The sequence below is a fragment of the Dermacentor silvarum genome, chromosome 11 (genome assembly GCF_013339745.2).
Source record: "Dermacentor silvarum isolate Dsil-2018 chromosome 11, BIME_Dsil_1.4, whole genome shotgun sequence".
NCBI lineage: Eukaryota > Metazoa > Arthropoda > Arachnida > Ixodida > Ixodidae > Dermacentor > Dermacentor silvarum.
In genome coordinates this window covers 103006233-103028199 of record NC_051164.1, presented here as the reverse complement: position 1 = coordinate 103028199, position 21967 = coordinate 103006233, and the positions used below count along the sequence as shown (strand labels likewise).

The following is a 21967-nucleotide window of genomic DNA, read 5'->3' as shown; positions in this document are numbered from 1 at the left end:
GGGCTCTCCTATGTAGAAATGAGGCGCATTTACCAGCGTCCGTCCGTGTCTAACTCATTTTCATTGGGTACACGTCCTTGTGTATTCGCTGCTACCCCCCCCCCCCCCTTTTTTTTTCTTCAAGTTCATCAATGTAAAAAAAAATTACATGTAGGTCCTTTGCGCGAGATTATCTATAGCCTTTTATAGGCAATTTATTAACCTTGCAGCGTAATGTGAACCAAGGAGTTGGGCAGTTTTTATTGCGGGCGTCTTCGGGAGCGTCACAGTTCAGCGAACGGAGGACTCCTTGTATAGGCACGCCACATGCAAATAGCGGTTAACTAACGCGTTGTCTGTGCTGGCTTCTTTCAATGCTTCATGTAGATGGGTTTTTGGTATTTCGTGACCTTGTCAGTGTTGTAGCAGCCGTGCGCAGAAGGCGCGCAATCGCTGAACATTACGACGTTAGACAAACGGGGCCAAATGTAAATGCTGGAAGAAATGGAAAACAACAGTCGGTGAAACGACCTGCTCGAACAACGCAATTTGGACAATTTCAATGTGAATGTCGAGAGAAATGTTCGGCCGTCAAACAACCATAAAATGACTCTCGAACCTTTTGCTCCAATACAAATGCTTCTGTGGTACGTTCTACGCTCGTGATACATTGTGCTTTTTGTGGCGAAAAGTGATTTTGAGTAACTTCAGCGGCTACCGTCTACGACACTGCAATGCCCGCCATCCTGGCCTGTGTGTTCAGTTCTGCGCACCAACTTCCATAACGGTGCACCGATTTGCCGAGGCGCGAGCTCTTCCTCATCGGCGCCGCTTCTCGTCGTCTCGTTCCTTTCCTCGCTTTATCGGTTTTTCATGTACGTCTTGTCTAGTCTGGCCGTCACCTCCCTGGCGTGTCTTCCTTCCTGACGAGGCTTCGCGAAGTGGGAAGTGGCTTGTTCCTTAAACGGCATCGAGGACCGTGCTGTGAACAGAAAGTGGACGGCATGCCTTAGCCGCCTGTTTATAGTTTCGGTTAGGCGCGTTCAGTGGCTCCACTTTCGTCGGTTAGTGCTGTAGCTGCGGTTCGCTGTTGCGGTTCTCGGCGTTCGGGTTCGCGTGGGGCTGGAGGTTTTATTTTTGCGCACGGCAACGTATCCTTCGCCGATCTTTTTTGTGCGCTTCCCTCCCTTCGTACTGTGTTTTGCCGTGGGCAAAAATAAAACCGCCGGCTGCCCGTGCGCGCTCTTGTATGCTCAGTTGCCCGCGTGTCTTACTATCTGGATTCTAGTAACCACCGAGCTATTCTACTAACAGTCGTAACGTTTCACCGAGATCAATCTGCATCCTATTTTCCGGAATATACCATCGATCTTTTACTCGCGGGATCGAATCCCGGCCGAGGCGGCCGCATTTCGATGGGGGCGAAATGCGAAAACACCCGTGTACTTAGATTTAGGTGCACGTTAAAGAACCCCAGGTGGTCCAAATTTCCGGAGTCCCCCACTACGGCGTGCCTCATAATCAGATCGTGGTTTTGGCACGTAAAACCCCGTAATTTTTTCTTTAAGTCATTTCCTATTTACTCGTACATTTATCTACTTTAATGCTGCCAATCTCATCTGTGGTGAAATCAGAAGGGGCACACTAAAGTGCAGCTTAGAGTAAAAACACTACGCAGTGATCAGGTCTAACGTGACGCAATGCAGGGCTACTTTCAAACCTCACGACTGCTGTAACACTGGGTAATAAACTATATGAAGGGCATCAAAAGTTAAATGCCTCAGTCAAATATGAATGTGAAAGATACATTTCGTTTAAGCTGTTTGGTTATATGCTGAAAGCAACGTCTCCGCGTGCAAGCCGCCCGTTCTGTATGGCAAATAGTGCACGTGGTTGCAGGGGCACCGTGCAAGACTTAGCTGCGGCGCCGACGACATACGAAAAATGGGTTTAATTAGTACCAGTAATTGGAACGGCGTTTAGTTTCTTTTGACACTTGCCGTACGCACACATAGACGACTAAGCATCGCGTGATGGATTCGCAAGTTGATGCATCTTGAAATTTCATGTATCTCGCGTTATTCAGAACTCACTTCGCGAGCCTTTTGTCGTCTGTGACGTCAGTGGTCGAAATCAGCTTAGTGCAGATTTAGTGCAAAGTTTAGTGCCGAACGTTAAGACCATAATTAAGTCACTTTTATACAGTTACGCGTGCATTTTATTTAATGTTCGGAATGAGTATTTCACATGACACATGTACATCTACTGGGAAGCAACTGAGAGTTGTTTTAGAAAAGCTATTGGGGAGTTTTAGATTTTCCCTTTTCTGACTACTCTGAGGCGGGGTTAACTATTGCGGATGTCTGAGTCGTGGCGTCTTCCGAACGCCTATCGTTGACATAAAGTATAGGTAATTTTCTGACTCCTCCACTATAGGAGTTGCTTTTAAGATCAAAGCTTTCCCGTGGCAACTACACCGGGTTTCTTGACCGTGGGAGCTGTGGCCTGGCTGTTTCCTTGCCGAATAGGCCAACCAGTCACGGCGGAGCACGCGCGTCGCGCTCGCTGCTGGGTTCCGTGCAGCAGCACCACCAGAAGCGCTCGCATCCGCGGCGCGCTGGCCGTGCGGGGAAAGAAAAAAAGTCGCAGTTTCGCCCGAAAGACGAAGCATGAATTGATAGCAAATTAGTAGAGCTATACGGAGTAAGGATAGTAGTTTTATCGGCTGCATAAGATTGGACACATTCGCTTACTAACTGAATTAACAAGCATGGTGTCAGCGCGCACAATCAAACATGAATAGATCACACTCGATGACCGCAGACAACTGCTGTCAAAATGCTGGCGTGAGCAAGCGCGGTTGCGGCAGCAGCGAGCGAAGGTTCGTGCAGTCTACGCTTCAACGGAAACTGAGCGGCGAAAGGCACAGCGCATACAAAGGCAGGAGCCGTGTGCAGATCGCTTTCAGTATACGGTGCGCGCGACCGCCCGGAGCCGCGCAATATATACAAGTGTGCAGTTGGTGGCTGAGTAGAAGCCCCACCCCTTCCTCCCGCGCTGCCTTCCCGCTTTCCTCATTTCGCGTGCGAGATTGAGTCGCCACTTCCTCTTACGCCCGGTCGCAAGATACGCAGTTGGTGCCACAGCCTCCTCCCCTCCCTCCCATCCCCCCACGGCCTTTTGCACAACGGAAGACGTCGCGTTTTCTCTGCCGTGCGTTCGCTCTCCGTGAAAGCGCGCGCTTTCACTCGCACATACAGCGCGCGGCGGCCATTTTATCGCCCTTGGACTTTTTACGGCACCTCACGGCGACGACGACGGCAGAAATCCGCTTGGAGTGTCCATATAGTTACTATCGCAATAAAAGCCTGAAAGTTCGCCTTCGCGCAGCTGCGGCGCACGATAATGAGCGAGTGAACGCTTCCTGCGGTTAGAGTGGATTCGAATTGCGCGATGTACGTAGCGCAATGCTGCTTCTGAAACCACGATGCGTCCATCGTACTCGCTAGTAGTCGGCAACTCCGCTTGACAGGCTTGGTATAATTTGTGTGTGCGCGCGCGTGTTTGCTCGCGTGCGTGTAGTCGGTGTTTCGACTCTTTCTGCACTCACACAAAGCTTCGCTGTATATAGATTCGAACTCGATGGCTCTGCGGCATTTTTTTTTTTTTTGGTCGCCAAAGGTTGCGTCCCCAAACTTCGGGTGCGCAAAATCTAACACTTCGCACCCAAAGTTTAGGAACGCTCAACCCGGAACTCCCTAACAACGCAAAAGGATAGTGCAACATAACGCAAGCGGAGCGTGGGAGGCTTTGGGCATGCAAACATACTCGGGTGCGCTATTGCGACATTGCGAGCTACAGCGACCATGCACACAAATACACAAACGAAAACCACAAAAATAAAATTGCCATACAAAAATGTGCGGAGGTGTAGACAACTATAGCACAGCCAGGGCCAAAGCACGTACAACAAAAGAGCTTCCAAATAAACAAGTATACGTAACAGCACAGAAACCTAGATGCCAAGCTACGTCGCTCAGTGGCCATTCATTGCTTTGCCGTTGCTTACGAGCCTTGCCTTTACGTTTCGTTTTGCGTGATTCGGTAATGGTCATTCAGTGTCTGAGACCTTGGTCTTCCCCAGTCTCGGTTTTCTGGTCGCTCAGTTTCCGCCGCGCAAATCCGCGTGGGGTGTCCTTCGCTTCCGACCGGCGCTGTACACTTGGACATTATGCCGCAGTGTGGGGGAGAGTGAGACTATACACGACGGCGGCGAGGTATGTGTGGGTGGTTGCAGCCGATGGCTTGGCGGCAGTTCCGTCTCGCTTGCATAACTTAACTCAACGCGGTCTCCTCCTCCCCCGCTTCCCTCTCAAATTTTCTTTGTTTTCGTGGCATTGAGAATTCCTCGTCTGTTTTTGCCGCTCTTTGCCGTCTTGCCGCGTTGAAACCTGTTCTCTCGCCGTCCGCAGTAGCGGCTTCTGTTGTCGACACCATGTTGCGCTTTCGCGGAACTGTCTCTTTCCATTACCGTAATCTTCATTTTTTTTTTTTCCTTTTGTCTCGTGGGATGTGACGAGCGTTTCCCTTTTTGTTTTCTTCTTCTGTTCCGGAGCATGGCTTTCGGTACCGCAATCCAGTTTCCCTGTGGAAAGTTGCACCACAACCCTAGAGTTCCTGCCTCTAGGGTTGTGGGTAACATTGTTTCACCGCGCACTCGACTGGTTTCTCGCTCGCACCGCATTCAGGTGTTACTTGTTCAGAGTATTGCATTTTATAGTGGAAGTATATAGGTGTGCATTAACGAGTGCGCTTGAACAACTGTCTCGTTTAGCTGACATTTTGTGGCAGTGGTTTTTCAACCTCGTTTTTTTTTTTGTTTTTTTTTTTTTTTGTTTCGAGGCCGCGTTCTGATATGTAAATCAAATTCTGGGGTTAATTTTACGTGCAGACACCATGATCATTAATGGGAGAGGCGGGTCAAAAAAGGCGATTTTCATTAAAGAGATAGGTTTTGTGTTTTTAGTTTCAGCAACATTGATTTCTCCTATTTCACATATGAAGAAATCGGAGCCAGAAATGATCGGGAAAAGTATAATAAACTCGGTTAAAGCACTCTAGGTGGCAAGAAAAGCACAGATGACACATTTTCAAGCGTGCGATGCGTCAAACCGCGGTGTCGCACGCCATTGGGCTCGTGCAAGGTGGTAGGCCTAAGCTATTTCTCTCCAAGGTTAGCTTTGCCGCATTACAATCTCCCCGGAAAGTAATAATAATAATTAACAGAAGTAAACAATTTTTATAACTTTCAATCGCATTTTTCTCAACTTCATATTTTGGGCAAAACAAAGCGTTTGTGTACAACATTTTCTGTACTTATTGTGGTCCAATCAAGACCACATTTGATGAGCGTAATTTTTAGGATATGTAGAATGCACTTATCTAGGATTTAATGCAATCACTTTATTTTTTAAGGATGAAAAATTTTTAATGTACTCGGGCACCATCCACTGAATATTAAGTGTTAGGGATAAGAAAAATTATTTTGCACTGCTCTACATGCTAACTGCCAAGTCCAGCAGCTGCACAAACATGCACTGCTTCTCACTTATGCATGTCACTTAGGACATTTAAGCATCGAGATATCCTAAAACTAAAAGTAGATTTCGAATGAAGAGATCAAGCTCTATAAGTGGTAGAATTTTCATTCGCCCAGCATCATTATTTAATAAGAAATGCTCCTCAGAAACATTTCTTTTTAAATAATGATGCTGGGCGACCCGCCGTGGTTGCTCAGTGGCTATGGTGTTGGGCTGCTGAGCACGAGGTCGCGGGATCGAATCCCGGCCACGGCGGCCGCATTTCGATGGGGGCGAAATGCGAAAACACCCGTGTACTTAGATTTAGGTGCACGTTAAAGAACCCCAGGTGGTCCAAATTTCCGAAGTCCCCCACTACGGCGTGCCTCATCATCAGAACTGGTTTTGGCACGTAAAACCCCATAATTTAATTTTTAATCCGTAACACTCCACTGAGTGCTACACGGCGGCCGCATTTCGATGGGGGCGAAATGCGAAAACACCCGTGTACTTAGATTTAGGTGCACGTTAAAGAACCCCAGGTGGTCCAAATTTCCGAAGTCCCCCACTACGGCGTGCCTCATAATCAGAACTGGTTTTGGCACGTAAAACCCCATAATTTAATTTTTAATCCGTAACACTCCTCTGAGTGCTAATAAGCAAGATAATGTGATTCCCTTTACAGGCAACATTTTAAGAGAATTTCGTATCTGGTGCTTCATATTCAGTGGCTGGTGCCCGAGTACATTAAAAATTTTCATCCTTAAAAAAATTAAGTGATTGCATTAAAGCATTGATAAGTGCATTCTACATATCCTAAAAATTACGCCCATCAAATGTGGTCTTGATTGGACCACAATAAGTACATAAAATGTTGTACACACACGCCTTGTTTTGCCCAAAATATGAAGTTGAGAAAAATGCAATTGAAAGTTGTAAAAGTGGTTTACTTCTGTTAATTATTATTACTTCCCGGGGAGATTGTGATGCGGCAAAGCTAACCTTGGAGAGAAAACGTTTAGGCCTACCACCTTGCTCGAGCCCAATGGCGTGCGACACCGCGGTTTGACGCATCGCGCGCTTGAAAATGTGTCATATCTGTGCCTTTTCTTGACACCCCGAGTGCTTTAACCGAGTTTATTGTACTTTTCCCGATCATTTCTGGCTCTGATTTCTTCATATGTGAAATAGGCGAGATCAATGTTGCTCAAACAACTAAAAACACAAAACCTATTTCTTTAATGAAAATCGACGTTTTTTGACCCGCCTCTCCCCTTAATGACAAAACAACGTCGACTTCAGCTTGAGATGAGACGAAGCGATGATGGCTGATTTTATTATTTTCGCTGTCACGGCTCGGATCAAGTTGCAAGACCGAAACGAAGCGGGCGGACTGGTTGCTGCCATGTTGTTGCACGATCCCGCTGTCTCCGGCGGAAGTTTCTGGCTGGCCAAAAACCGGCATACGCGACAGCGACGGATCGCCCTGCGCGACGGCAATACGTGCTGTCGTCGCTCGTAAATCGCGTGCACGTGTTTGCGGCTTTATACTTTATCGGTTGTACTGGTCCGGTTTTTCACTCCGCGGAGCAACACTGGGTTTGCGAGAGACACTGTGTAGTGGAACGTTCCGGATTACTTCTGACCGCCTGCGTAGCCTCCGAGATGTGATCTCTGAGGCCATGCTACCTGCATGGCTCTTTAGTGCTGGGCCGCCATCGTAATGCGGCCACCGCAGCCGGGAATCGAACCCGTGTCCTCGAGCTGGTGGAACTCATCTGCTAACCGTTTTGTTTTTCGCTTGTTTCCTACCCGCTTCCTCCGCGACGTCGTGGAAAGAACCGAACTATAGGTGGTGGTGGTGAAAACTTTTATTGAACAAAGAGAGAGGGTGAAGCCCGTGAGCTCCATGAAACTAGGTGTCATCCTTAGTCCGGGACGTCATTGGTCGAAGCCGCCACTCGAGCCCGTTGGACCAGAGCTCGTTGTTTCTCTAGTCCGGAGCTGTTGAGCACGGTCGCCTCCCAGTCCTCTCGAGTTGGGTGGGGAATAGGGGATAGATTGGGATATATAGGGTGTGCGAATATTCGAAAATTTCGAATAACGAGTCAAATAGTGCCCTATTCGATTCGGTCTTCGAATAATCATTCTTCGTAAACGCGAATATTTTTTCGAATTTTTCAGAATGTCGAACTGCGCTCAAATAAACATCAAATTTGAGCAAAAGTATGGTAAATTATCAACCCCGCGGGTGTAGTATAGACCTGCGGCATGAGAACTTGCTTAGTGGAACAGGCTACGTCACTTAGGTACAGTGATCGTTCGCGCTCTCCGAAGAGTCCTGTGCATGCGAAGAAACTACTTGCTTGCTCTTAGTAGTTCATTTGTGTTTTTAATAAGCAACGCTTCATAACGTACTATGTAATGACACAAACTTGCTAACTGGGATGTCAACATCGTTTTATACTAATTGTAATAATGGCTATCCATTATTCGAAAAGAAAAATATTCGATTCGCTTTTAACACTAATCGATTCGGTCTCAAAAATTGCCATTCGCACACCTATAGAGCGAACATAATTGGTGCATCCAAATTCTCCATACTTTCGGTAGTCGGCGTTTCTTGCGAACTGTATTGTAGGTCGCAGGATCGAATCCCTGCCACGGCGGCCTCATTTCGATGGGGGCGAAATGCGAAAACACCCGTGTAACTTGGATTTAGGTGCACGTTAAAGAACCCCCAGGTGGTGCAAATTTTCCGGAGTCCACCACTACGAGGTGCCTCATAATCAGATCGTGGTTTTGGCACGTAAAACCCCATAATTTAATTTAAAAAAACTGTATTTTACTGTATTTTACTGTAAAAACTTTTTTACACCTTTAAGGTGTTGGCTTGCCCCGTGGCTATAAAAACTTTTTTCACTAAACGCCGTAGTAAATTTTAACCATACACAAGAGAGCTCAAACTACACATCTGGTGAGAGACTGTAAATGAATACAGCGTATTTATCCCGACAATCATGGTGCAGACCGAAATATCTGACGCCAGAGATTTCGTGTTGGCAGTCGCATACTAAGCCGAGATTACGAACGACAGAGAGCTGCCTGCAACCAGCGTTTGTCGCAGAATGGTGGCTTGCTGGAATAGTTGGCTCACGGCGCTCTTTTCACTGTGCCTCTATCGTCGTCCCTTCCTTATTTTTCGCGCTGTTACATAAGTTGCAACGTTTATTGTGTGCTGCGCGCGGAATATGCACTCGAAAGAGGAACACGAGGGGGCTCGAGGTCGACGGTTCGACCCTGGACAGGAGGATTACGTATGATTTCATATCAAGTGCCACTGACCCACACGAGGTCCCTCCAAAAAAAGTCGCGAAAGAAATATCGGTTGTCCTTTTGAAGTTTGAAATTTATTCTAATAAAATGCATGTACTAGGGTGGGTGTGATATTGTACAGGAGGAGGTCCCATAGTTGGAACACTGTAGGGACCCTCCTATAATATGGTAAATTAAATGTAAAACTACTAAACAGCAAAAAAGTAATAAAAACAGTTGCAACAAAATACGAACAGTAACACAATTAAGTAAACAATTAAGTACAATAATTTCAGTGATTACGCAATTCTAGTCAATAGTCATTATCCAGCAAAAAAAATCGATGGACAGGCTATTTCATTGGTCAAATTGCGTTATTGGATACGAATAAAATCACGATGTAAACGTTTAAATGATGACACGGCAACAGCAGTTTTAATATTGCGAGGCAAAGAATTGCGCAATTTAATTAAAACAACACCAACTCTTGTGGTACCGTAGTAAGTCCTATACGGTACAGTCAAACAAGTTTGAGAAGGTGGTGGTCTTCAATTGCTCGATATGCAAATATGTAAGCATTGAATTTCACAAGATTAGTAATTAATGCAAAGTATGTTAAGGCAGGGGTACAGTTCTGTAACATGTGATCGGCGATTACCCTTGGTAGTAATACGGAAGTTACACTTTCAACGATTCAATCATGTTCCTTAAGAGTAAGGGTGTTGGGACAAACCTTTCACCCCTTATACACCCACAAGGGCGTTAAAATGCGTGTACAGCGGAGGCACAAATGGTAGGTGCACTGTTTTACGGGAGGAGTTTCCACTGAATTCTGCGGTTGTCACAAAGTATACATCCATTTTTTTTTTCAAGTGTAAGCGAACTTTCGTGTACCGACGGGTCGCCCACTGCCTGTCTAGATGTACGTCGTGCACAAACTCGCATGTTTAGCCCGCCCGTTCCCGTTTTTTTTCCCACGCCTCTCGCAACGCGGGCCTTTGCGCCACGGCTGACTGCTCGCGTAAATCACGCCAACGGACGTGCCGTTGTTATATACCTGCGAGTTCCCAGTGCGCGGGCCACCCCCGTCATCTCGGCGAGATACTGTTCTAGTTTTTCTTTTCCTGCGTTCACATCCAAACATGGGCTCGTTTATTTTTGTTTCATTGTCTCCTTTTTTTGTGCGTGCAGTGCGTGGTATACGATTGCGATACCTGGCCTTGACGGTGCAACCTTCCTTTGTTTTGTATTACGACCTCGTCCTCTCGGCAATGCTGTAGGGCGGTGCAACTCAGCGTCACCATTCCTTTTTTTGTCCGCTTTCTACGTATTTGACGTGTAGCCGATGTCTTGATTCGTTTGTGCGTGAGTGCGCAAATTCGCTTGCGCTGTCCCAGTTCGTTTCGTCGAGACTACAGCTCGCCAACAATGCGGTCCTGTTGCGTTGTCGGTCTCTTCAAGGGAGTCTGCCATACTAAACTTATTGCACGGTTTCGCTTTCAGATTTCTTTGAAAAGCACATTTTAGTTGATTTCATGTTGATAGTCTGTTTACTAGAAGACAAAACAAAGCTCGAACGTACTTCAGTTTAATTTCATGCCCAAACCCCAGCACCGGTACATTCCTCGTATTTGGGCCGTTATAGCGCAATGAATGTGCACAACTTCCCGCCGAAGCTTTAGCGCCGGTATGTCGATGCAACGCCATTTTCCCTCGTATATGCGTCTTTGTGGCACAGTAAAAGTTCCCGAAACTTGCCAGTTCACGCTTCCCTTCGTTTATAGCGCGGTATTTGGGCCGTTATAGCGCAATGAATCTGCACAACTTCCCGCCGAAGCTTTAGCGCCGGTATGTCGGTGCAAAGCCTTTTTTCCTCGTATATGCGTCCTTGTGGAACAGTAAAGGTTCCCGAAACTTGCCAGTTCACTCTTCCCTTCGTTTATAGCGCTGTATTTGGGCCGTTATAGCGCAATGAATGTGCACAACTTCCCGCCGAAGCTTTAGCGCCGCTATGTCGGTGCAACGCCTTTTTTCCTCGTATATACGCGTCTTTGTGGCACAGTAAAGGTTCCCGAAACTTGCCAGTTCACTCTTCCCTTCGTTTATAGCGCTGTATTTGGGCCGTTATAGCGCAATGAATGTGCACAACTTCCCGCCGAAGCTTTAGCCCGGTATGTTGGTGCAACGCCTTTTTTCCTTGTATATATGCGTCTTTGTGGCACAGTAAAGGTTCGCGAAACTTGCCAGTTCACTCTTCCCTTCGTTTATAGCGCTGTATTTGGGCCGTTATAGCGCAATGAATGTGCACAACTTCCCGCCGAAGCTTTAGCGCCGGTATGTCGGTGCAACGCCTTTTTTCCTCGTATATATGCGTCTTTGTGGCACAGTAAAGGTTCCCGAAACTTGCCAGTTCACTCTTCCCTTCGTTTATAGCGCTGTATTTGGGCCGTTATAGCGCAGTGAATGTGCACAACTTCCCGCCGAAGCTTTAGCGCCGGTATGTCGGTGCAAAGCCTTTTTTCCTCGTATATGCGTCCTTGTGGAACAGTAAAAGTTCCCAAAACCTGAAAGTTCACTCTTCACTTCGTTTATAGCGCGATGTATTCCACCTGCACTAACGGCTGTAATTCGACGCTCTCAGTATGACTTCACCGCGAGCCGTTGCGGGAAATTCAAAGCGTCGTCGCGACCAGTTTTCGATTTTTTCCTTTGTCTGCTTTCTGGCTTATCAAGCCTCCTGTCACGGTCAGTGGCCGTTTCGCAGTTGCAGAAGCGCAATTTACTAATATGTGGCGTCCAAGGGCGCGATCTTGTACACTTTCCAAAATGGAACGGAACGCCTCGGTTCCATTTTGGAACGCGTACAAGATCGCGCCCCAAATCCACTGCCCTGCGACGGCTCCCCCCGGGTACAGAAACGGATCTCGAAGGCTATGTTTTTGTTGACTGCGCGCGCCAAAAGCGATTTCAGGAGCCGGAAATACGTCATGGATGCCATGTTATTTTACACCTCTTATACAACTTTACGCATAGACCGCAGGTAGAAAGGATTCGTTGTTTCGAAGTGCACATGCGAATGTATATAGTAGCTTACTGCTACCAACTGCAGAGGGTTGAAAATGCGTGTGTTTTAGCCTCCAGCCACGCCGTCACTGCTCGAAGCGCGCGAAGTCAACTGTCCTCCACAGGTGTTTGTTCGAACCGGTTAATCAGATGTCAAGGAACTGCGCGTGATCTGAATGGACCCTTTCGGGTATCGCCTGACCTCTGGCTGCAGTCGGCCCCGTGACTTGTTCGCCGCCACGCCCCATCGGCGTGACGTGCTTTCTCCGACCGACTCTCCGTATTACGTGTGACCCGCGTGTGGCTCCATTGTGTTCGCGATGCCTGCGGGACCCGTCACTTCCGATTGTGTGTCCGGCGTCGGGTGTACGTTGCTCTGCGGCCGAATTTCCCCGAGGCCGTGGGACGGCTGACGGGCGCGTACGCGGTTCGAAGCGAGCGGGCGGGATCCGGACGTCCTTGCCCGATGCGACCTTCTGTACGGGAGGTCCTGCCGGTGGATTTCGTCCGTATACCAATTGCTCGCAGCTCGCCTTGTTCTCGTTGGTCCAGCGCCAGCTTGTCAGTCTTCTGCGGGCTTACGAAGGAGGCCACCTCCGAACGTATTGCCCGTTCCGAGGTCCAGAGCCGTACCCGCTGGAGAACATGTATAGCGGTACAGCCCCATGTGCTGTTGAGGTATACATCACATCGAGATACAGTTAGGGCGCTACACTCTCTTCGATTTTCTTGTTTTTAAAGTTGCACTACTACTACATTCGCTACCGCCAGTAAGAACTGTTACTGCACGAACGAAAGTTGGGAAATAGAGCAATAAGCGAGAGTTAGTCACAACCATACAAAGAAACATTGAAGCCAGAGAAAGCATATGGGAAATCAACTGTAATGTTTAATTAAAATGTGAGTTCAGGAAGACGGAAATGAAAGTGGGCGAAAAGTTAACTTGCCGCATTTAAGTTTGCTCTGAGCGAACACTTTCTGTTCGGTTTATTGTAGCGATTTACATTTAGACTAACAACATTGTATCCAGATAAGCGAGTTTAACGGCGACTCCGTTGCTGCCGATTTTGACTGCTTCAGGAACTAGTCTGAATAAGCTTACTCGATGCATGTACCCTTCTCGTATACGCCGTATACGCGCTAGAGCGTCGCAAGTGCTATCGGAATTTGCGCTGGAGGTACTGTTGTTGAAAGCTGCACTGCTGTTCGTTCGCAAGGTCGAACGTAGAGCTATCGACACAATCAGTTCGTGTTTTTCTGACCCCGTCGACACTTGGCCCATAACACCGACTTCGTCGCCTCTCTGGGGACGTAATGCGGCCGGCAGAGAGGAGGAAAGCGGAAGTTATAACTTATTAGCGATGTCGCCATTAACAATGCCTCTCGCAGCGTCAGGCTCATTAGCGAGATGACGGCAGGTGTCTGGCGGAACGGACGGCGCGTACCTACCTCGCTGGTCCCGCGACGGTCGAGGCAGCCACGTGGGTAGCGCAACTCGGCTGAAGACCCTTTCTTTTCAATCGCCTTTCTATTCTTTCCTTTCATCTTCTTTTGTCCCCCCCCCCCCCCCCCCTTCCATGTGCGGTGTCCCTTAAAACTGTGCAGTACTCGGAAAGCTGGAGATTGCTTCGTCCCACGCAGATGTGTTCGCGCTCGGGCCCGTGGATAGCCAGTAGATGACGTATGAATAATACTCGAAGCGCCTTGTTCGTTAGGTGCCGATTTTTGTTGTATTTTCTTTCTTGAGGTCTTGCTTGCGCAGATACCGCCAACGCGCAGTGATTCATTTGAGGCAGTAGCGGTTTCGGTTTCGCAAGCTATTACCCACGTATGCACATGTTCTGAGTGTGGTTAACACAGCTGTTTATATTAATTGTGCGCAACAGTGTGGCCTAAACGGAAGGGGTTATACGAGGGTAACAGAAAAAAAAAATGGGGGAGGGGGGGGGGGGTGAATGAAACAAGCTCCATAGCCTCACTGCCTGCCCAGTCGCTCCGCAATGCATGGGAGTCCTCATTGGGCCACTGCGGCGGCACATTTCCACTCATGTAATCCCTGTTGCTTGAGCATCTACCCGCTTGTGGTTGCTCAGTCGCTTTCGCGTTGCGCTGCTAAGTATCAGGTCGCGGTATCGAATCCCGGCCGCGGCGGCCGCATTTCGATGTGGGCGAAATGCAAAAACGCCCGTGTACCATGCAGTGGGTGCGCGTTAAAGAACGCCAGGTGGTCGGAATTAATCCGGAGATTCCCACTACGGCATGCCTTATACTCAGATCGTCGTTTTCTCTCGTAAAACCCCAGAATTCAATTTTGTTGCTAGAGATGGTCAACTTTAGCTGGGCGCTGCAGCCGCTCCTTGCCCGATTGGCCCGATCTGTTTTCTGCATGACGTGAGACCACATGCCAGCAAAAATCGTTAACCTGACTCTAACCATGTCCCCATAAACTGTGATCAACTAATGGGGAAGTGAATGACCCCCGGTTTCGGCGTCACCCGGTTAGCATTCAAAAAAAAAAAAAAAAAGCAGACCCAACGAGTTGAAATCTATTGACCCTTTTCGCGGCGATTCCGTAGGCGCTGCCATGTTTGATCACGTGGTGAGGCCTCCATTGCTTGCCTCCGTTGCCTCCCTGTTTACAATGGAAGCGTATGACGCCGGCGCGGCTTAGAAAATCTCTGTTTTGGGAGATATCGTAAACGGTGACTGGGTGAACGACACGAAGCTTTGATCACAGCTTCAGAGGACATGCAAAAGCGCTTTCGGAGCTGATTAACATATATGTTCAAACGGCGCAAGCAGCGTATATTGTCCTTGTTCTAAATGCGGGGCTAAATATGTATTTCAAGCTATCCAAACATTCCGCTCATGAATTCAATCAGGATTAGTGTGTTTTGCTCTTTGTACTTTATTTGGCAAATATTTTGAAGCAGCGGCTTGTCAGTTTCTGACACAGTGAAGTTCCTCGGTGCGGCCACTATCTGATTATTTTCTGCCTAATCGCTCGCGGGTGTGCTCAGTTCCGATAGATTTGTTCTTGCTGCGCACAAGGCTTGGAACGTAGCTGTTCTGCACATTGCAATACCTTGTAGCAAATGCGTATTATCGCGAGTAACTAGCTTACTCTTGCGGACCTTCACGAAACATTCAGCTTCGGCCATCCGTGCGCTATCGATGTAGTATCGTCACTTATTGTGCGTATATAGTGCGCATATATTCAAGTGTGTGCCCATTCACTTATTCTTGGCACGTTGACGAAAGAGTGGATGTAAGTTTCCGTGCTGGTTGGGGTAGATGTGCGTAAATACTGTGCGCGAAACCTACTATGACAGGAGGCGGCGCTACTCCCGTTATCATTGCTTAAAGAGCAGTACTCACTCTTGCCGATGTACCGGGGCTGAAGCCCTTTCTTTGAAGGTTAGCAATACAACGCAGGCGGATGAGCGAATTTGTGTATCCTCGAGGAGAGCCGTACATCTCGAAGTGCCGGAAACACGTACGGACAATTGCAGCTGTGGTCCGCGAACTTGGCCCCACATATTCATTACATTCCTTAATATGCCAGTCACTATTTTTGCAGCCAACTATTGCATACGTCTGCAATCCACATGATTCAAATCAGAGTGAATAGAGCACAGTGCGTTAGCGAAAACTCAGTAGCATTTCCGACAGCTGATCGCTCAAAAGCAAGGTAGAAGCTGTGATGGTTTCGTATTCGTGCGCGGTTGCTGAGGAGAATTATGGCGCGCCGCCGTAAGCGCCATCTCGTTTCTCTAAAACAAACTGCTCCGCGAAAAGGGTCAATATACGGCGAAGCTTTGAGTGCGTAGAGTGGAAACAGGAGTTTGTGTTTATTGAATATCCACAGAAACTGACAATGAATGCTTTATTCGGGCTTTGAAGAGGCTAATACCGTGCCGCCGCCAACGCGCGGAGGCGAGCGCCATCTGGTGGTGGTGCAAGGAACCTAGCAGCGGTGATGCCGCGCGTCCAGCGCTGAGACTGGTTGGCCTAGTCGGATAGATAAGTCACGAAAAGTCGTCGATGTTCGCAAATAAAAGCCTCGCTTTTAAAATATACGCGGCGATAGTCCAAACGGCGCCGAATAACGGGGGTTGTAAGCACAGGGTTGCCCGCGGTGATGTGACGTCAGTGATGCCTTGAGAGTCGAGGGAAATGCGTTCTAGCCGCTGTTTATACTAAGATAACAACAAAGCTCACCACTTGAGGTCTCTGCTGATGAGTAGTAAAATAACTAAGCATTGTGGCAACCGCGCGCTAATTCCATGCGCGCAGTTGCGCCTGCTTGTTCCCGCCTCGTAGCTGTCGCACTACGCTGCGCGGTTTTCGTGAGGTCAGGCGCATACTATACAGCGTCCGCCGGGGAATACGCGCTGCTGCGTCACGTCACGCAAACACGGTGGAATACGCGTTGCCCACCGCGGCGTGTCTGACGCGCGCCGAGACGGCGTTGCGCAAGGAACAAAGTTTCTTATCTTACTTTTTGGTTCCTATTTTCTTTAAATTTTTGTCGCGGGTATATTTGCCTCGCACGCCACCGTGTTTGCGTGACGTGACGCAGCAGCGCGTATTCCCCGGCTGAAGCACAATAAAAACTTGACGAAAGGGCCCCGCCTTGAAGGACAACTGTCATAAGTTGACTCTTTGTCAAAGAATCTAGCAGGTGGTTGTTCGAGAGGCAGGTCTGGGGCGGTGGTTGTTATAGCGCGGAAAGCAGTTTTCAATGACCTACCCGCCCCCTCGAGGCTGAAGCTGGCAGTTTTGCGTTTCCTTAACATATAATGGGGTGGCCCGACAAGTGCCTTCCCTTTCTCCAACCTTGTTTTGCCAGTGGTAGAAGCATCTCGTGGTTTTCCACAGGCTGCAAATTGTACAGGCTATCTTGTATCGCATGTCAACACAGAAAACTCTAACTGCCATTATTTAGTTTTGCAGTTAACTGTATGAGCCATGCTATTTCTATAGCATACATTGTCCAGCTGTACACTGGAGCACGAGGGCTGATAGTGGGGCTGTACCATATCTTCATTTTCCACCTTTGGAGATCTCCTTTAGTGCGTGTTGCTTAGTTGAACTGGCTGGGTGTCACAGCTGGGCATTGTGCAGACTTGAAAGTATCCCTGAAAATGATCTATAAGCAATGGCCCTAGTTGAGAACTATGCCACTACCTCGGTTAATAGTTTACTAAAGAATACAGCTGTTCACTTGCAGTTTTTAAAATTAGAACAACTTGTTCACCTTTATGCAGAGTAAATTTGTTCAAAAAGATGCTTGGGCAAAAATAGTTGAATTTGCTTCATTTCAAAAATGCTACTATACTTTTGATTGTTTCCCACTCTTAAATCGCAATTTTCAAAGGCATAAAAGTCACTGTGGCAAAATTTAAACGTTCTTCTTTCTGAGGATAAGCCCGTAGCCTTCCTTGCATCTTAATTGATTGCATGTAATTATGGAGCACATTTAAGCTCCCAACCTTAACCTTGGTGTCCCTTGATCCGTGTGCTTGCAGGCCGCATTCACTCGGCCACGGTGGTCAGCATGGACCAGGACAAGCAGGTCATAGTGGCGGAGTGGTACGAGAAGGGGGAGACCAAGGGCAAGGAGGTGAGTGACGATGCTTAATTAACAAACACCATCGCAATAGCAAGTATGCTCTATTGCATGCAACTCTTGAGTAGCCAGAGAGTTCGATGGTGTGTAACCTACTAATAGGCTAACATCTTTGTTGAGAATGAAGCCAATCGCTGACCACAGTCGAAACAAGATTTCACAATCTATGTGGATCTCTAAATCTTTTGACAGTGGTCAGCGACTTCCTTCATTCCTAATGCTCTTTGTCTGACAACCTTATCATTGTAGCTGTTTGGGTATGCAGTCTGCTGGATTAGATGCCCCATATGCAAAGTCTTCTTGCACATGACATTATGCTTGGAAAAGTGGTGTGTAATTTACAATTTCTCGTTTTGTATGCAAGGAAATTGATTTGTATTTTTGTGATTGCTTGCAGATAGTGTTCAAAATATGTGGGCTTGTTTTGCCACACCATACTGTGACTTGTCATTCTTTCCTGCTCTGTTTCTGTAATCAAAACTTTATGCTTGCCAGGGTCCCTGTTTGTGAAGAGAAATAGGTGTAGTATAGTGAAATCTTGCTCAGCATCCACTTGTTTAATTTTGTGCTGTGGTAACCATACTTTGATTGCGACATAAACAAATTCCTACTGACCAACATATTTGTGGTTGCTAATTTATATCTTGCCAAAAGTGTGAAAGTGATTGCGACACTCTTGTTGAATTATCTTTTTATATGGGTGCCTGCGCCAGTGGAGTTCAGCGAGTGCTACTATGATATTGTGACTTGTCTTTCTCTTTCTTGCAACCGATTTGCATTTTCACATTTACTTTTCAGCTCGAGTTCAGCACAGTTTTTGCGCTGAACCCGGGTCTCCAGGACGTGAACCGGAATTCCGTTAAAAAGGCAAGTCCTTCAGATTGGTGTAGAACTGAACCTGAACTGTTATTGTTGTCAACATCTACAAAACTGGTGGGGGAAAAAAAGCTTCTCGCATGTAGCTGCAACCAAACAACTTGCAATAGCAAGTTTTACATTGTGCCGTGATGTACATGCTCTTGCTCCTTAACTGCTGCTTCAAGTGACTGTTGACGCAACTTGCAGTAGGAAGGCGCAGCTACCACGCGTTTTGGTGAAGCCTCGGAGTTTGATGTGGCACAGTTTTGTGATGCCATGTAGCCTGCACTTGAAAAATGATGGTGCCTCCGACATTTCACTGCACACCTTTTCATCTTTTTTTGCATGATCGAGGCATAGGCCCATAAAGAGCTTGAGACATAATAGCATGTGCAAGCACTAACTTGCTACTGCAAGTAAGACATACTATGTTTAGTGGTAACATGAATTCTGTGGGCAGCGTAGCGAGAAATGTAGTTAGATCCATATTGTAGCAATTAGAAGAACAAAAAATGAGGGATTGTATTTCTATTGTACTTTGCTATGTGTGTGAAGAAGGCGGAAGTTTGTGTCAGGAAGGCAAAAGTTAGCCATGTTGGCGCACTGTGCTGGGCTGTCTGCTTTTTTACAACTGGCATGCACCTGCCGTATATGTTCGGTTACTATGGTATGCTGCTGATGAGTACATGACTCTGGGCTTGACTTATGACTGCTGTGGCAGCATTGCAGTGTGGCACAATATAGAAAGCTAATTTACATAGATTTATATACCCATTAAGACCTACACATCGTCTCAAATCAATTGGGCATCTCCCCCACCATGACACCCCTCATAGCCAGACTGCCTTTGGTCATATTGCTGCATCAGTTACACTATAAGCACATTGCAAGACATTGATAATGACCATGACTTTTGCCTACTGCAATGGAGTGCAAAAGTAGTCTAAACAGATCTTGAAATATTGACATGTAGGGTCCATTTTAATTAATGTAATTTACAACTAATACATCGTTGCATACCAGAATTCATTTATACTTGGTTTATTCTAAAATGCAGAGAAAGGACTTACAGTCGTGGAGCTCTGGTTCCGCAGACTAGTGATCAAAGCAAATCTATCTGTAAACTCACTATCAATAGTTTTTCGAAACTATCGAATTTTATGCATTGTATAGTTGCATTCAGTTTTGTAAAATATCTCAACCGGTCATTTGCTTTCTACTCAACCTAAAAGTGGCTCGAACTGTGACTTTGTAGAAAGCACAAAATTACATTAAATATAAAAAAAGTTTATTGCATCATTTCTTGCCAGTGTAAATGCATTGTACCATAAACCATCACCTTGAAAAACACTTGTAAAAAAAAAAAAAAAGCTTTTGTTGATGTCCGAAACCGTTTCTTTCTTTTTGTTTTTCCACGTAACATTTTCGCCACTTCCGCAACAACCGAAATAACTGTCAAAGATGTAACAAATTATTTTAGCCAAAAGCAACAGTTTCGGTGTTCACGTTTTGCTCCTAACTTGTGGGTTACCTTTCTATTACAGCTAGTGTGTGATCCACGCGAACTTCCAAGCCGTGTAAGCAAATGACTTTTTTTTTTTTTTCGCAAATATAAAACTGCAACATCTGATTTTCAGAATATTGCGCTGTTTTTATATTGCGCAGTGTACCTTGTCTCAGAGCAGGTCCACTGATTACTCGTTCATTGAAAACTACTAATTTAAAGTTAAACCATCAACTATGCCTATGGCTCTTGTCTGCGGCTCTTGTCTGCAATGTACGCAAGGAATTCAGCCATACTTTCCACAGGAACATGCAGCTTAATAGATAAATTTTACAAGTTTTGTTGCAGCACCGCTACTGCGAAGCATGCCATTAGTAGCAGTTTTTAGTGAGCTGAAGGGAAGCTATGGTAAGAAGCTTGTTGTGCTTGTGACAAACCCGCTTACCCCTCAGCATCAAAGAGGAGTTAGGTGAGAATAACGTTCTGCAGTATGTGTAGGGTTGAGCAGATGCACCACACCAACTCCCAGCTAAAATTCACTGGTGCGGCGGGAAAGTGCCAAAGACTAGCACCCTCAGGATGCCTGTCCTTATTCAAGAAGTCACTGTTATGCTTTGAATTTTTAGCAAGTTTAGGAAACTGCTCAGCTTTAGAAATCAAATTGAATGCCGGTTTTTCTTAGGCAGAGTTAATGAAAATGAGTAAAAGGGAGGGAATGTCGTGTTGTTTGAAGCAGATTTGCTTTCTTCAGTAAGCGCAATCCCATCCTAGTACAAAGGAAGTGCTTAACTAGGCAGCATATATGTTACGTAATTAAATGCTGGTGTGTTTTTCTATTATGATAACGGTAGGGAGATTAACTGAACCCTACTATATTCAAGCACGACTTCAACAGTGTAAACTGCGGTAGAGGTAGTGTATTCGAGCTAAAGGAAAGTCCTCCCTGGACGTGAACTGTATGTTTTTGCTACTGTAATTTTTGTTTACTTTTTGCACACTGTATAAGATGCAAGTTGATGTGTGGGTTGCAGGGTGTAACTCAACAGGTTGGTGTTGCTCTCTATGTTCCTCCAGCTTTGTCAGGGAAAAAGAAACGCTTGGTACTTGCCGAAGTAACTCTTGGTTTCGCTTTGACATCCATGGGAGCACTTATTCAGCACCAGTCTCGTCTGTCGTATAATGGTGAATTCTCTGCACAGGAAGCGAGTTCTAAAACATTGCAGTGTGCTGCATGGTAACCTTAGAACTGGTAACCTTAGAATCTGTACACATGCGGGAGAAGTGGTTCGTGTTGGAAGGGGAGAGGTTGGTGCTGCCTTCTGAAGCCCTTGAGAGAGCACGGCTCAGTGCCAGTACACATAGAAATGCGCACACATACGGATAAAGCGAATTTCGGGCTATGCATAAGTTATGCATACAATAGCTATAAAAATTGCAACTTGACATCTGTCCGGCTGAAACTAGGTAATCGTGGACATTCAGTGGAAAGAAAAACAACCGAGCTGAAAGTGTGCCATTTTACATAACCTAAAAAGAAAAGCTGGGAACTCTACCTGATTGAGTCCGTTGTGTGTATACTATTGACTTTTAGACTTGTTCGCACGGACAGTCTTGGATACAATTAAATTAATATCTCCCTTCCTATCACCCAACAAATAATTAAAGAAATTGTTGTTCTGTCTTATAGATTTTGAGAATTCATTTCTATTCTGTTTTTTTTTGTCACTTTTGTGATCCATTTGTGCTAATCTGTCGTAGGTGCTTTTTTTTGCAATTGCATTACTAGAACAGGGATTACTAGAACTACTAGAATTGCTAGAACAATTGCATTACTAGAACAGGGCTGGGATAATGTAAAGATTTTTTCCCATTTGTTTTCCCTTTCATGCATCATCAATTTCCTGAGTGGCACTCTGCCTATGTTATCACTACAGTTGGCTGGTCATGACTGATAAAGGAATCCTTGCGTTTTACCGGCCCATGTCCGCAATTTGTTTACCCTCTCCTGCTATGACATGTAGTGGTCTACAGTATGAA

General features: G+C 46.4%; 1 protein-coding gene across 3 annotated transcripts in view; it reads left to right on the top strand.

The window, feature by feature from the left end:
- Positions 1–21967, top strand: part of LOC119433390 (kinesin-like protein KIF2A) — a 119453-nt gene that overhangs the window by 63895 nt on the left and 33591 nt on the right. For 2 of the 3 annotated variants that reach the window (XM_049659406.1, XM_037700568.2), the window contains exons 2-4: positions 17468–17562; positions 18367–18435; positions 19971–20003. In XM_049659406.1, coding sequence (XP_049515363.1) covers positions 17468–17562; positions 18367–18435; positions 19971–20003 — 197 coding nt within the window. The remainder of the gene's footprint in view (positions 1–17467; positions 17563–18366; positions 18436–19970; positions 20004–21967) is intronic. The other variant, XM_037700570.2, reaches the window with a different exon arrangement.